This window comes from Primulina eburnea, chromosome 4 (assembly GCF_022965805.1).
Source record: "Primulina eburnea isolate SZY01 chromosome 4, ASM2296580v1, whole genome shotgun sequence".
Lineage (NCBI taxonomy): Eukaryota > Viridiplantae > Streptophyta > Magnoliopsida > Lamiales > Gesneriaceae > Primulina > Primulina eburnea.
In genome coordinates, this window is record NC_133104.1 from 33,932,283 (window position 1) to 33,949,262 (window position 16,980).

Sequence of the window (16,980 nt, forward strand, 5' to 3'; positions counted from 1 at the left end):
TTGAAGAATGTGAATTAATTGTGACAAAATGGATATGATATATGATTTTTAGGAATATTGTGAGGGAGAAGACCCCAGAGGGAGCCTATTTTTGGGAGAAGGCACAAGAGGAAGCCCAACGATGGTGTTTCTATTTTACGTCGGTGCCTAGTGTTTGTCCCCATGCGCAATGATGAGTTAAGTCTGATCAGTCGACCAGAGGATAAAAGCTAGTCACTTTCAAGGATCAAACTTCACCTAAAAGGATAAATGATTGACAGCTTGACGATTTGACGATTTACGATTTATTTATGAGTACAAGATTATTTTGATTAAAAGTACGATTTTAATGCATGTGTTTGTATATGTATTATTTTCTACTCATGTTTAGAACGTGCTGAGTCATTAGACCCACTAGATTTGAATGCTGCAGGTACTGATGATATTGAGGGAGGCGCTGACGCTTGAGTAGATCGAGTCCGGCAGTACACTCCCGAGGGATTTTATTTTTCCGTATTAGCTTGATAGTTAAAATTTTTAAATATGTTGTTAATGATTTTGTTATATATTTTTATGCTTTATTTTGAGGATAATTTTGATCGTGTTAACAGGTGGATGTTGAATTAGATGATTTAGGGATTTTTATGCACTTGAGGTTTTAAATGTTAAATTATTTGCTTTATGAAAATGAGAAGTTATTTTAATGGTGAATTCGAAATTTGAGGCTCTATAAAAAAGAAATTTTTTTACTAGGGTTTTAAAGTTAAAAATTAGTGGAGGACGTTTCAATTGGTATCAGAGCAAATTATCCTCAAAGGATTGTGTTACTGTCACTCCGAGAAACTCAAGAAGTCACGCCTCAAGTATGTGAGTTTTTATTGCTTTATATTTTATATGCTAAAATTCTTTTAAAGCTTTCATGATGAATGATATAGAGGCTAGGTACATGATATTTTAAATATTAAGTGCATGTTGGTTACGTAGTTGGGACGAATTATATAGAGATGCCTCCTAGATGAGTTCTTTGCAGTGGTAATGAGGGTAGACATGAGGAGGTGATTCCACAGTGCCCGTGTATTAGAGGGCATGGCACATTTACTAGAGCAACATGTTGGAAATCCTGCAAGGGTTCGACCGGAGGCAGTCTATGAGCGTTTTAGGAGGATGAACCCCAATGATTTTTCTGGCACTACCGATCCATTGGTTGCTGAGGATGGATTCGGTCTTTGGAGGTTATTTTTCATACATGGATATGGCGGAAGCTGACCGAGTTCGTTGTACCATCTATCTGTTGAAGGGCGACGTTTCTTTATGGTGGGAGGAAGCGGAGCGAGGGGTGAACCTGGCGACGTTGACTTGGGAGGACTGGAAGAAGGTATTCTACGATAAATACTTCACTTCTGACATCCGTTCTAGGCTTAAGAGGGAGTTAATGAGTCTCCTCCAGGGGGATTTATTTGTTGCCGAGTTTGTGCAGAAGTTTGATAGGGGCTGTCATTTTGTGCCCTTCATTGCAATTAATGCGGCGGAGAAATTACGACACTTCCTTGATGGATCAAGGCCCACAATCCGTCGCAATGTGATGCTCACTGATCCTGTCGATTATACTACTGTTGTTGCCAAAGCATTTCGAGCCGAGTAGTCACTGAAGGATATTTATTGGGAGATGCAGCGTAAGAGGAATCACGCCCAACAAGCTAGTCAGCATAACAAGGAGCCTTATACAGGGCCGTCGAAGCCGCCGGGAGAGCCGAAACCACAAGGAAAACCACCTAAAGTGAATGTCCCAAAGGCTACTGAGAAGCCACTGTGCAAGGAGTGTGATCACCATCATTATGGAATGTGAATGTGGGGCACCTATAAGTACTTCAAGTGCGGAGCAATGGGGCATAAGGCTGGTGATTGCCCAAAGCACAAGCAACCTACGACTCGAAGGGCTTACGTGATGCAAGTGGAGCCACACACGACACTTATTACAGGTAATCCGACTATTCAAGTACTTAAAAACTACCTAATCTCTTGAAATAATAAGCATGGATGCTAGAATTGAATTGAGGTGCATGGAGCTTGATGACTTAGAATTGCATGTTCAAATTCTAGGGTTTAAAGAATTGAATTTTTGAGAACACTAAATTATATGGATCAAATGTAGAACATTGAAAATTAAAAAGACTAATTAGAAATTTCAAAAATCTCTAGGGGTAAAATGGCAAAAAGAAACTTGAAATTTCCAAGGGTTATAATGCAAATTTCGGATTTTAAGGGGCCATTAGTAATTCTCAAAAACCTAAGGGACTAGACTGCAATTTTTGAAAATATTGAGGAAATATTTAGAAAATTTCGAAATTTCCTAGGACTTAATTGCAAAATTAAAAAAATTAAGGGGCAACTTGGAAATTTTCAAAACTTAAAGGGCTAACTAGCAATTTATGAAAGCTCAAGGGGGCTGAAATGATAATATGTTAAATTAGAGGGGCCTAGATGATATGAAATTCCTAATTTGTATGGCCTTAATCGAGAATAATACAAATACTACTGGGACGAATATTGCTAGCGGGCGTAGCTACTTACGCTTTGCTTGATTCTGGAGCTACGCATTCTTTCATATCTGAATCCTTCGTGAAGATATTGAGAATTCTACCGGTGGAAGTAGAGTCGAGATTCCGAGTTCCAGTGCCTTCGGACGAACATATGATCTCTACAAGCATGAATAAGGGTGTGGAGCTCAAATTACAAAAGAATATCATACGAACGAACCTCATTGTTTTACCAATGCCCGAGTTCGACATTATTTTGGGGATGGATTGGCTCACACTTAATGGGGCTACTGTTGGTTTTAGATGGAGGTCAGTATCTATTAGACCACCGGATGGGAAAGAATTTGTCTTCGAGGTGGCGCAAAACAATCAAATTCTGCATACAAAGAAGCTTATTCAAAATGGTTGCCAAGGTTTTCTTGCTAGTATTGTATCTGCACCCGACACTAACAGTCGATCTATCAAAGATGTGGAGGTTGTCAAGGACTTTCCGGACGTGTTCCCTGACGATTTTTCTAGTATCCCACCCGAGCAAGAGGTGGAATTCGCTATTGAGTTGATGCCCGGTACATTTGAGATCTCTAAGGCACCATATCGATTAGCACCCGCTGAAATGAAGGAATTAAAAAAACAAATTCAATAGCTGTTAGAAAAGGGATTTATTCGCCCTAGTTTCTCTCCATGGGGCGCGCCAGTGTTATTCGTGAAAATGAAGGATGGGACTATAAGATTGTGCGTTGACTATAGAGAGATAAAAAGAGTGACAGTGAAGAATAAATATACATTGCCCCAAATCGAGGATTTATTTGATCAATTGCAAGGAGCTTTGGTATTTTCAAAGATAGATCTTTGGTCTGGATATCTCCAGTTGAGGGTCAAGGAGACAGATGTATAAAAGACGGCGTTTTGAATGCGTTATGGACATTATGAGTTTTTAGTGATGCCGTTTGGGCTAACTAACGCCCCAGCAATCTTCATGGATCTCATGAATCACGTATTTCAGTCGTATCTCGATCAGTTCATTATTGTTTTCATCGATGATGTCTTGATCTATTCCAAGAGCCGTGAGAAGCATGATCAGCATTTGAGGACGACCTTGCAAATTTTACGAGATCGGAAATTATATTCAAAGTTTTGGTTAGAGAGGGTTGATTTCTTAGGCCACATCGTGTCAAAAGAGGGAGTAGAGGTCGACCCATCTAAGGTCGAGTCAGTTAAGCAGTGGCCTGTGCATAAAAGTGTGATGGATATACACAGTTTCTTTGGTTTAGCTGGATACTATCGTAAGTCCATCAAGAGTTTTTCAACTATTGCAGTGCCCTTGACATCTTTGACGAAGAAAAATGAAAAATTTATTTGGGGACCTGAGTGTCAAAATAGCTTCGATCAGTTGAAGCGAGCACTTACTACAGCACCAGTTTTAGCTATGCCGACAGAACAAGGGAAATATGTGTTGTACACCGACGCTTTGAAGCTAGGATTGGACGCAGTTTTTATGCAGCATGAGCGAGTCATAGCTTATGCATCTAGACAATTGAAAGTACATGAAAAGAATTATCCGACGCATGATCTTGAGCTTACAGCAGTTGTTTTTGCGTTGAAAATTTGGAGGCACTACTTGTATGATGAGAAATGCATGATCTTTACGGATCGTAAAAGTCCTAAATATTTCTTCACCCAAAATGACTTGAATATGAGACAAAGACGGTGGCTAGAGCTTGTTAAGGACTACGACTGCTACATTAGCTATCATCCTGGCAAAGCTAATGTAGTGGCAGACGCTTTGAGTAGAAAGTGGACATTCTTGGCACATTTATCAGTACAGAGACCTGTACAAATTGAAATTCAGAGCTTCGATCATGAAGTTTATGCTAGGGGAGAGGCCCATACATTGACATTACATTCCACTCTGCGAGATAAATTCGAGTTGGACAGTTGAATGATGAGCAATTGCAGAAATGGAGAGAGCGAGATGAAACGAAGGGCAGCATGTTATGTTCAGTCGAGGATGGCATAGTTAAGTGTCGAGGTCGACTATGGGTTCATATTGGTGATTCACTTAGAGTTGACATTATGACTGAAGCTCACAGTACTCCTTATTCTGTTCATCCCGGAAGTACCAAGATGTACAAGGACTTGCAACTTTTGTATTGGTGGCCGGGAATGAAACGAGATATTATGCGCTTTGTATCTGAATGCTTGACATGTCAACAAGTGAAGTCAGAGCATCAAAGACCAGCGGGAATGCTTCGACCACTCCCTATTCCCGAGTGGAAGTGGGAGAATATTACAATGGATTTCGTTGTAGGATGGCCAAAGACAGTGAAAGGTATCAATTCCATTTGGGTAATAGTAGACCGTCTTACTAAATCAGCACATTTCCTACCAGTGAAGACGAATTTTTCCATGAATCAGTATGCAGAGCTATATATTCGAGAGATAGTTAGACTGCATGGTATTCCAGTGTCTATAGTGTCAGACCGAGACACACGTTTCACCTCAACGTTTTAGATTTTGTCTTCATGCAGCGTTGGGGACAAAGCTACTGTTCAGTACCGCATTTCATCCGAGCATGCTTGATCGTTTTCCAAGGGAGTTTGGAACCGAAACTACCTTTAGTGGAGTTCACTTACAATAACAGTTATCAGTCATCCATTGGAATGGCTCCATACGAGACACTCTACGGAAGGAAATGTAGATCGCCTATCCATTGGGTCGAGGTAGGAAAAATGACTACGATGGGACCTGAGATAGTTCAGCACACTGCAGAAATAGTCGCCAAGATCCGAGATAGAATGAAAACTTCTCAAAGCCGACAGAAGAGCTACGAGGACCAAAGAAGACGAGATCTCGAGTTCGCAGTGGGTGATCACGTGTTTATAAAGATACCACCTATAAAAGGTGTTATGAGATTTGGCAAGAATGCAAACTTAGTCCAAGATTCATTGGACCATTCGAAAAAGTGGCAGCATTAGCATATCGAATGGCGTTGCCACTCTCGCAGGAGTTCACAATGTCTTACACATATCGGTGCTCCGTAAGTACATGTCAAACCCTTCACATGTACTGAATTTTGAGCCACTGAAACTTACACAAAACTTGTCATATGAGGAGAGGCCTAATCAAATTTTTGGTAGAAAAGAGAGAAAGTGGCGAAACAAGGTGATAAAGATGGTCAAAGTCAAGTGGCTGAATCACAAGCCACTTGGGAGACAGAGGCAGAGATGAGGAGTCGATATCCCGAATTAATTGGTAAGTCTTAATTTTGAGGATAAAATTTTATTTAAAAGGGGGGGGGGGGGGGGGGGGGGATTTGTAACGTCCTAAAACCAACCTATGTAAACAACATGCATGCAAACAATTTAAATTGCTTACTTGCTTTGCACAATTAATTTTAAATTCTTGCATGATGCATATTATATGATTAAAGGTATGATTGCATAATTAAATGACATGATTCCATGAGGATTGAAGATTTTATCCGAATATTCGATAATAGGCTGGGGAAAAAAGACCGAGGACGGCCAAGACAAAATAAATATTATCAAGGCTTCTTAATATGATTAAAAATGATTAATTTTTTCTAAAAATGATAGAGTTCAAATTATTTTACGAGACGCGCACGATTTTATCTGGGAAGCCGGTTTTGGGCAAACGAAGGACTTTTAAAATATCAAATGCATTATTTTTGAAAAGTAATCTTTATAAACTTTTATTTTTCAATTAAATAGGTGTTATTGGGCGTAAATTACATAGGATGAGTATGCCTAATTGCTCTTAAACTTGAAAGCCCAAAACCCAAGCCCATTATCATGCAACTTAATTTATATATAAAAATGAAAACCTAAGCTTTGGAGACACAACTCAGCCATCCAATTCACACACTTCACACACAATAATTTCGAAAATTTGGAGGAGGACGTTATTCCTCACGCCCTACGCCGACGATCGCGTATTCGAGCGTTCTAAAACGAAAAAGCACGTTTCTAAATCCTTTGACGTATCATTCAAACAATATTATGGAAGTTTTGATTAATTTTGTATGAAAAATATTTACATTCGATGGGTTTAAAGATATAACGATTATTTTCAAAGTTCTAGTGTTTTTACGCTTGTTTCTTTAACGCTATGATTTATAAGGACACGCTTCCAATAGGAAGTGTTTAAGGGACGGGAAAAGAGTCGTTAAGGGTTGAAACAAAGGCTGGAATCAAGTTGGTTATGGAAGGACACGCCTAGGGTTTTCCTAGTCACCCGATTGCAAAGTTGGTTTCGCTAAGAGGGTTGTGCACCAAGGGCTTGGCCAGGGTTGGGCTGGGACTTGGTTTGAATCATGAATTAGGGTCTGGGAGGATCATAGTAGGGCTGGGACCCGTGGTTTGTCGATAGGGAAGAGTCCATGATCGCATGGACTCTTCCCATGCGCATAGATTGCAAGCTGCGATCGGTTGCTATGTTAGGGTCAGGGCTTGGCTAGGGTGGTCTAGGCTAGGTCTGACGGGGGTCCAGTGAGGGTCAGGAGGGTTCGGGCTCAGGTGGTGGCTCGGGTGAAAAGTTCTCGTCGAGTTGGAGTCCTAGTTTGAAAGTCTCGACCGTGGTTCAAGTCCTAGTTTGAAAGTCTCGGCCGCGGCTCATACTTGAACCTGTGGCGTGGGCTAGGGGCTGGTTAAATGGGTCAAGGCTGTTCAGTAGAGTCTTAGGTTGGCTGGTCAGGGGTTGGTTCGAGGTGGCTCGGTTGTGGTTCGAGAAAAACGAAAAATGGTTCGATGGAATTAGCTTAGGTTCGAGTTAGGGCTAGGACAAAAAAAAATGGGCAAGCCATGGTCCACGAGGGATGATGGTTCACGAGGTTGGTTTAGTACTAAAAGTCTATGTTTAAAATTTCGGAAGAAAATATTAAAGTTTGAATTAATTCGGGAATTAAACGCTTCACGACTTAGTAAATAGAAAATTAAATCGAAAACTCTCGAATTTAAGTTAAATAAAAATATTAAAAATTAAATTTATGCTTAAATAATTATTTGGGATGGTCTAGAGTCAATTAAAGTAAGAAAAAGTCAAAATCGAGAAATTATTTCCAGGGGCAAAACAATCATTTTATATATGGGTAGTACGAAAAGGGTTGGCAGCGTCCCGAAGGGTCATAACGCATGTTAAATGATATATAATGAGGATTTTGATGAAAATAAGATGTTTATTATTTATGGTAAAGTTGTACAATTGTTACTGTTAAAATGCTATTTTCTGAATGTGGAAAGGACATGATATTTTATGATTAAAAATAATAAAAAAATATTTTGAAGAATGTGAATTGACTGTGACAAAATGGATATGATATATGATTTTTGGGAATATTGTGAGGGAGAAGGCCCCAAAGAGAGCCTGTTTATGAGAGAATGCATCAGAGAGAGCCCAACGATCATATTTTCATTTTACGTCGGTGCCTAGTGCCCATCCACATGCGCAATGGTGAGCTAAGACTGATCAATCGAACATAGTATAAAGGCTAGTAACTTTGGATGATCAAACTTCACCCAAAAAGATAAATGATTGACAGCTTTACGATTTGACGATTCACGATTTATTTATGAGTACAAGCTTATTTTGATTAAAAATATGATTTTAATGCATGTGCTTGTATATGTATTATTTGCTACTCATGTTTAGAACGTGCAAATTCATTAGACTCACTAGGTTTGAATGCTGCAGGTGATTATGATATTGAGAGAGGTGCTGACGCTTGAGTGGATCAATTCCGGCAGTACACTCCCGATGCCTTTATTTTTCCGCATTAGCTTGATAGTTAAAAATTTTAAAGATGTTGTTAAAGATTTGATTAGAGATTTTTATGCTTTATTTCGAGGATAATTTTGATCATATTAAGAAGGTGGATGTTGAATTTTGTTAATTGACAATTTATGTATTTTTATGCACTTGAGATTTTAAATGTTAAATTATTTTGATTTATTAAAATGTTAAGGTATTTTAATGGTGAATTTCGAAATTTGAGGTTCTAAAATTAATTTTTTTTTGTATGGTTTTAAAGTTAAAAAGTAGTGGAGGACGTTTCATGTTTAATGTAAGCATGGTCACATTTAACAACACCGTCTCTACCCATTTTTTCTGAGCACATCAATGTTCACATCATGGAACCACCATCAAAATTCTATAATTTTGATGAACATATGGTTGGAAACAAACCATGAAACAACCATCGAACAATTACACAATTTGACTCTTAGAAAAATCAATTCTCTTGTCTTAAAACTATGCGAAAGCAATTTGGAATTAAGGTGCATTCGCGATTGGAAAGTCAAAAATGATGCAGAGTGAAGAAACCCGAGCAAGTGAAAGTTCATGAGATGGAAAGAAAAATGGTACCAAATGTGATGCTTGGGGACGAAGAGGGTAGGGAGTGGTTCATCGGTGCCAATAGATTGCACGCACAAAGAACAACTCCTGGCAGACTTTTATGCGAAAGGTAACATGAATTAATGGATCCCACATTGGAATGAGAGAAATCCCAATGTTGTGTATATATGAGACTGTATCAATTGAGAATTGATTAAAAATTTTGATAGATACTGCTCATATTAACAAGGTGCATATTTTTTTTCCGGTGCTCATAACTTAAAAAACTCCAAAGTTGAGTTTGTTTGACTTGATGAAATTTTGTGATGGGTGACCTCCTAGAAAGTTTCTCAGGGTGTGTGTGAGTGATGACATAAGCACATTGAAAAAACCCATGTTACTACAATGTAGACATTAATTGAATATGCGGTGCATAATGTTATTAGAGGCCGAACTCTCATAGAACGACATGGTTCAGAGATGACCAATCAGAAGCTTGTGGGCATGTGAGCCCAAGGCCAAAAAGGCAGGGAGTGATCGGCGGCTCCAAGAGGTTGTATGATCAATGAGCGAATCCTGACAGACTTCTAGACTAAGGAGAACATGAATGAACCGATCTCATATCGGAATGAGATTGATTCCAAGATTCTGAAAGTATGAGACTGTAATTGATGAGTGATACAAAGTGCAAATTCTTTTTAGCAGCTCATAAATTAAATTTTTTTAAAGTTAAACGTGTTTGACTTGAGACGATTATGAGATATATAACCTCCGGGAAAAATTGCTCATGGTACTTGTGAGTGATGACATAGACATTAGGGATGTTAAATCTGGTCTCGTGGGTTAGACCTGGTGATACGGGTCGACAAGTGGGCCCGAAAAAGTTTTGGTATTTAGTTAACCTGTTGTGCCATATAAGTTTTTGCTCATTTTGGACATGGAAATCTCAAATTTAATCAAATTTCAGCTTAGATATACGTTTTAATTTCATGTTTCATGTCTTGTAGCTCGTTCTATTAGTTTTCCTTAGCTTCCAGTATTTTGTAGCAATCATTCAACTTTATTTTGCTCATTTCCTATTTATAAATATGTTTAATATCGTTCGAAATGCCATAATTAAGTTTAATGTTGTTTGCGAACCGATTCTTTATCGTTTCCCTTGCTTAATCATTTAGTTTATTAACTTCTAAAATCCGGGGAGGTTAAAACAAATAACCTATGTCAAAAGTCAAATTTGTGGTTATTCTTTATTTTCAAATCAGGAGTCATTTTGATAATTTGCGCTCCACAAAAATTCTTGTTTTATAAAAACTAAAGGAAATTTTTTTTTGTAGTAAACTATAATTATAAATTTAATAATAGATGACAAGGTAGTACAAATTCATATATCTATTTATGGGCAAAAATTTGTGTGAGACGGTCTCACGGGTTTTATTTGTGAGACAGATCTCTTATTTGGGTTATCTATGAAAAAATATTATTTTTTATGCTAAAACTATTATTTTTTACTGTGAATATGAGTAGGGTTAACCCGTCTCACAGATTAGGATCCGTGATACGGTCTCACACCTATTTATGAAGCTAAATATAATTAATGGGGGAATGCGAAGGCAACAAAACGAGTTTGGATGGGGTTGGTCAGTCTCGAGACCCGTCATGCAAAGTAAAATTGGAGAAGGATCTAATTTGAGTTGGATCCGCAAATCAGTTAAATATTAAACATATTTTTATTTCTAGTAAATACAAAATTAAAAAGTCTAAACATTCATACATTCATCAAAATTATATCCAAGCCATACAATTTAATATATATATATATATATATATAATATATATATATATATATTATATATATATATATATATATATATATATATATATATATATACACCGAAACGAGTTTATTAAAATATGTTACCCCGCTTCTAGAACTGTTGATTGTGTTTATACATGTCCGAAGAAGACGAATTTAACGCCGGGTTAGGTTTAAACTCGGTCCATTGTCATACTTGGAGAAATAAATTTGCGTAGCTAAAAAATGACACATAATTCCTGAACATTCCTAGTAATACTTATTCATGACCAATTGTCAAAAATCAAAATCTTAATTGTGAATTTAATATAACTATTCATGAAATAAATTTAATAACTTCAGTGTTACACATGATTAAATTATTAATTCATCATCAATTTTCTATTTAATAATATAGCTTTTTAATAATTGAAATGTGAAATACCAATATCGCAATTTGAAAAGTTATTACTAAAGTGTAAAATGTTATCCTAATTTCGTAGTTGGAAACAATATAAAAATCAAAGGGTGATTATATAATTTCACAATCGAAACACTTTACTCTCTATCCACAATTTTAGATAGAAAAATAAATAGAGAGAAGATATATATATATATATATATATATATATATATATATATATATATATATATATATATATATATATATAGATTATGCACCAAACTTGAAACCATGCATGGTATATCCGGGTATCTTAGCATGTAACATGCTTAAAAATGCAAGATTGCCTTCTTAGTAATTCCTAGTAACAATACTACCCAAGTTAGCAAAGTAACTTTAAAATTGCTACAGTGAGAACAAAGCGGTGTAGAAAAGTTGGTTCCAAGAATCAGGCAATCCAGGAAGACACCAATGGTCACAGTCAGCAACAGAAGGATCATGACTAGACCGTTGCTCGGGGGTCAACTCTCCGCTATATACGGATGGGTGAGCGTCTTTCCGCACGTATGACATCATTGTTATGTCAAGCAAAAATGGAGGTCTGTTCATAGAAGCCAGTACTTCATCCGTTACCTTCACTTGATCTAGGTATGGTTCAGGATATGAAGTGTCGCTGTTTGTCATCGGCATCGTCTCCCCATAGCAATTTCTTGGTTTTGACATTGTTCCTGAATTCCACTCATTACGGCTGTGAAATTGACATTTTATTTGTGATGTTAGGAAATATATGTAAGATTTCATTCAGTGGATAAACATGTATTTAAGAGTAGCAGAAGTAAAAGTAATATTCATACTACACCAGTACCAGTAACCGTATGATTTTATGCTACACATTTTTTCAAACACTGGCAATCTACGCATAAGATTATTCGCCTACATAAACTTTTTAATTGAAATAATTGCTTTTAGGAATTTTTAATCATCAGTCACGAATGATACTAAAAACAATACATCCTACTAATTATAAACAATAATCTTGAAATATTTTAGAAATTTTGAAAAGTAAAAGTGGCAATATACAATTAAGTAGTTATTAATGGGTTACAAATTTACTAAAATAAAGTTGATGGTAATTTTATTAAATGAAAGAGAAGATACTTTTATCCGTTTAACTTGAAATGACCCACAGTAATTACTCCAAAAACACAATATTTTATAATATAGTATAGGAATGTAGATAAATGGCTCATGCCAACATTCTAAATACATAGAGCAAGACAATGTAACACCATTTGAAACAAGATATCTAAATAGAAAGATATCTAAATAGAGTAACTATCAACGAATTCGGAAAAGACATGGCAAGCAACATAAGTACTAGAAAAAAAAAACCAAAGCAAAGCTTTAGAAAAAAGTAACATACTAGTAATGTGAGGGCGAAATGCCTTGAAAGAACACTCTGGTCTTGCTGGTGTCAACATTGGAATCAACCCATTTGGCCCATGTTTTGAGCCCTCTTTCCAGTGCTACCAATCTATCCATATCTTTGTATTGTGTCCCATCTAATTCCATATAGTCCCACCTGCATTTCACCATTTTTATTACTGGGCCAGCTTGGAATCAAGTCATCTCTTGCCTATTTGTGTAAAAATTGTACTTAGAAGACTTAAGTTAATGAGATTGTCGAATAAAAATCTTAGATTCTTAAATATTTTATGAGAACTTGCAGTGAGCTTGAATCAACTGTTCAAGAGAGAGTAATAATAACGAATAAGAAAACAGGACATTAACAACAAAAAAATTGGCATGGTGTATAGAATGATTCGATATTATGTGAAGGCTATTTGAAAAATGTAAACTTTTCATGGTAATCTGAAAATTATAGTAGAGAAAAACAATGAGACTTGATATGAGAAACTCAACTTGATGCAGACTAAACTAAAAAAATAAATTGAAAAAAGTAGTCGACGAGTGATTTTTACCCCTGAATATTTCCTGTATGAGTCCACCAATGGCCAGTATTGAAACAGAGCACATCCACACCGTTCCAGGCTTTGGCATTACCCCTTATATCATCCAACTTCAAAACTCTTTTACCTTGCTCATTAACGTCTATATCCACCAAGTATAATGCTTTGTAATATGATATTGTCACACCATATTCCTATTCTTCCCACATTCGAAACACAAACAAATAAAGTCGTACTTTAAAAGGCACCACATTTACATTTGAACAGAAAATAAGTTAAGGATAATATAAGTCAACGATTCTTGATGATTATCTGCAGACAAGTTGTTTGTATAACTAGATTTTGTTGTCCTCTTACTCAATAACGAACTTAAAATGGCAGCTCGGAGGATTTATTTTCATTCTTAGGTCAATTATAAGGGATTCAACGCATAGATAAAATGTTGGATGAATCTATCACTAACAAAGGAACGTGATTACACAATACCGGAAGTGTAGATTATCAAATTCATGTCGATATCGTAATCCCTGCCCTATAGAGCAAATCAAATACTAGACAAAGGGTAATTATTTAGTCGATGACCCTCATACCAACAACCTCTCGCAGCCATAAAAGGGTTAATACCATATAAAATCAGTCTGTGAATATATATGTCCCAATAATACAATAATAATGAATGCTCTCAAAGGTATAATCTTTTGGCAGCATTGCAAAGAAAGAGTTGAAGGGGTGATTACCAAGAATTTGAAGGTGGAAAGAGGATCTCCTCCAGTGTTCTCTTTTGGAGATGATGCAGGCAAGTCAGCTAATATCAAGCAGATCAATGACTCCCATTGGTCACGTCCAATCGAATCACCCACAAACATCACGCTCTTTCCTCTCAATCTTGTCACAAATTCAACTCCATCAAACCTGCAGCACATAATCTAAAAAGAGCTTATCTACCTTTGTCAAATGGAGACATATACCTGCACTTTGGTTGTGGTAGCCAACAAAAGCCTAAAAATAATCTCAATAGTTTGGCTGATTTATCTTAGATATCGCTATTTCCAAAATTTGAATCTATGAAGATACCGAATCAACAAGTTTATACTTGAACAGCTAAATTAGGAAAGTGTGCAAACCATCCTTAATATTTTCAGAATTTTCATGTTTTTCCTTCAAACAAATGCACAAGCAAATTCCACTTTACTTGAAAACAACAACTTACTACACTTTCGAAGCTCAAAATCGCATTTAACTAAAAAAAATCAGCTGAAAACAGTACAAGGAATCACCTCGGAAGCTGACAATTGGTGGGCTGCCAACGATACTTGAGGTAATCCGTATCTGTTCTACCATACATTTGGCAATTGAATCGAGGATCTATCACAGAACATGAAGAGTAATCATAAATGGGGTAAGAGCTGTCGTCTTCGTGGAGAACCCAGCTGCCCACGAACAACGCACAGGAACTGCTCTGGTTTGGATGAATCCTGTGATTTTGGGCATGGCGATTCCTCAAACGAGCTATCACAATTGCTGAAACCGTGGTGTAATTCGCAGAAAACTGTAGCAGAAGAAGCCATAAAATTTTGAAGTGAAATGAAAACGGAGCAATAGCCATGGGAGGCAAGAAAAGTTTTCAAATGCTATGTATGCATTCTTCATCTTTCCATAAACAAAACAATTCGAGGATTTAACTAAACCCTAAATTAAAAACTTTAAAACCATTACTTAATTTATCAACAACAAATGTCAATTTTGATTCTATCTGATTCATGAAAAAATATATCAAGAAAAAATTGTAAAATGCCAACTCAAAAAAAATTATTATGAGATTTATTAAATAACACTAAGGCATTAGTAGAACATATAATAAAAAACAATGCGAAATATAAAATGTGAAAATAATCTATAAATATAATATAATCATTTTACTTATGTGGGAATAGGTTTTCCTAGCCATAACCGAGTGAAAGATGGTTCGGCTTTGGGTTGTGCGCCGGGGGCTCGGCCATGGTTGGGCTGGGGATCGGTGTGGATCACGGTTCAGGGTTTGAAAGGGTCCTAGTCAATAGGGCTGAGGTCATGGTTAGTCGATAAGGCTGAGTCCATGATCACGTGGACACTTCCCATGCGCATAGGATGCAACCGCGATCGGCTGCAGCGTGGAGGGTAAGGGGCTTGGCTAGGGTGGTCCAGCGAGGGTTAGGAGTGTTTGGACTGCAACCCTTTTCTTTTTTTTCCTAGCCCTTGTTCAAACCTAAGATAGTTTCCTTCGAGCCATTCTCGTTTTTTCCTCGAGCCACCTCGATCCGACCCGTGACCATACCACCTAAGGACCCTACTGACCAGCCCTGACCCATTTAACCAGCCCCTAGCCCATGCTGCAAGTTCTGCATGAGCTGCTGCTGATCCTAGGAGTTTAGCACCCTAGTCAATATCAAGGATTAAACTTCACCCAAAATGATAAATGATTGAAAGCTTTACTATTTGCTGATTATGATTAAATTATTCTTACAAATTTATTTTTAATAGAAGTATGATTTTCAATGCATGTTCTTGTAAGTATTATTTGCTACTCATGTTTAGAACGTGCTGAATCATTAGACTAGCTAGTTTTGAATGCTCCAGGTGATGATGATATTGAAGGAGGCGTTGACGCTTGAGTAGATCGAGTCCGACAGTACACTTTCGAGAGACATTTATTTCTCTGAATTAGCTTGATAGTTAAAAAATTTTAAAGATGTTGTTAATGATTTGATTAGATATTTTTATACTTTATTTTGAGGATAGTTTCGATCATGTTTAGAGGTGGATGTTGAATTTTGTTAATCGATGATTTAGAGATTTTTATGCACTTGAGCTTTTAAATGTTAAATTATTTTGATTTATGAAAATGTTAAATTATTTTAATGGTGAATTTCAAAATTTGAGGTTTTATAAATAAAAAAATTTAGTAGGGTTTTAAAGTTAAAAGTAGTGGAGGACGTTTCAGTTGGTACCAGAGCAAAAGATCCCCAAAGAGTTGTGCTACTGCCACTCCGAGAAGCTCATAAAGTCATGCCTCAAGTCTGTGAGTTTTTACTGTTTTATATTTTATATGCTAAAAAAAAATTCTTTTAAAGCTTTCATGATGCATGTTATAGAGGCTAGGTACATGATATTTTAAGTATTAAGTGCATGCTGGTTACGTGGTCGAGACGACTTGTACAGAGATGCCTCCTAGACGAGTTCTTCGTAGTGGTATTGATGCCGGAAGTGAGGAGAGATTCCACAGCCTCCTCCTAATCAGAATTTCAGTGCTGGTGTACAGCGGGCATGGCACATTTACTAGAGCAGCATGTTGGAGGTGCTGCGAGTGGATGACCGGAGGCAGTCTATGAGCATTTTAGGAGGATGAACCCCGAGGATTTTTCTGGCACTACAGATCCATTCGTTGCTGAGTGATGCATTCGATCTTTAGAGGTGATATTTCGATATATGGATATGGCGGACGCGGACCGAGTTCGTTGTACCATCTATCTGCTGAAAGGCGACGCTTCCTTATGATGGGAGAGAGCGGAGCGAGGGGTGAATCTAGCGACATTGACCTGTGAGGATTTCAAGAGGGTGTTCTATGATAAATACTTCACTACCGACGGTCTTTCGAGGTTGAAGAGATAATTTATGAGTCTCCTCCAGGGGGATTTATCTGTTGCTGAGTTTGTGCAGAAGTTTGATAGGAGCAGTCATTTTGTGCCCTTGATTGCGAATGATGCGGCGGAGAAATTATGACATTTCCTTGATGAATTGAGGCCCACGATCTGTCGCGATGTGATGCTCACTGATCATGTCGATTATACTACTATTGTTGCCAAAGCTTTTCAAGCCTAGCAGTCACTGAAGGATATTGATTGGGAGATGCAGCGTAAGAGGAATCGCGCCTAGTAAGCTAGTCAGCATAATAAGAAGCCTTATACAGGA

At 37.2% G+C, this 16,980-nt stretch overlaps 1 protein-coding gene across 1 annotated transcript; it reads right to left on the reverse strand.

Annotated features, from left to right (window-relative positions):
- Window positions 1-11,342: 11,342 nt before the first annotated feature.
- Window positions 11,343-14,763, reverse strand: LOC140830986 (protein PMR5-like). Its single transcript, XM_073194616.1, has 5 exons — window positions 14,310-14,763; window positions 13,770-13,944; window positions 13,045-13,226; window positions 12,486-12,644; window positions 11,343-11,810 (listed from the first exon to the last, which is right to left on the reverse strand). The coding sequence occupies exons 1-5, from the start codon at window positions 14,636-14,638 to the stop codon at window positions 11,468-11,470; spliced, it is 1,188 nt and encodes a 395-aa protein (XP_073050717.1). The 5' UTR covers window positions 14,639-14,763; the 3' UTR covers window positions 11,343-11,467.
- Between the last annotated feature and the right edge of the window lie 2,217 nt (window positions 14,764-16,980).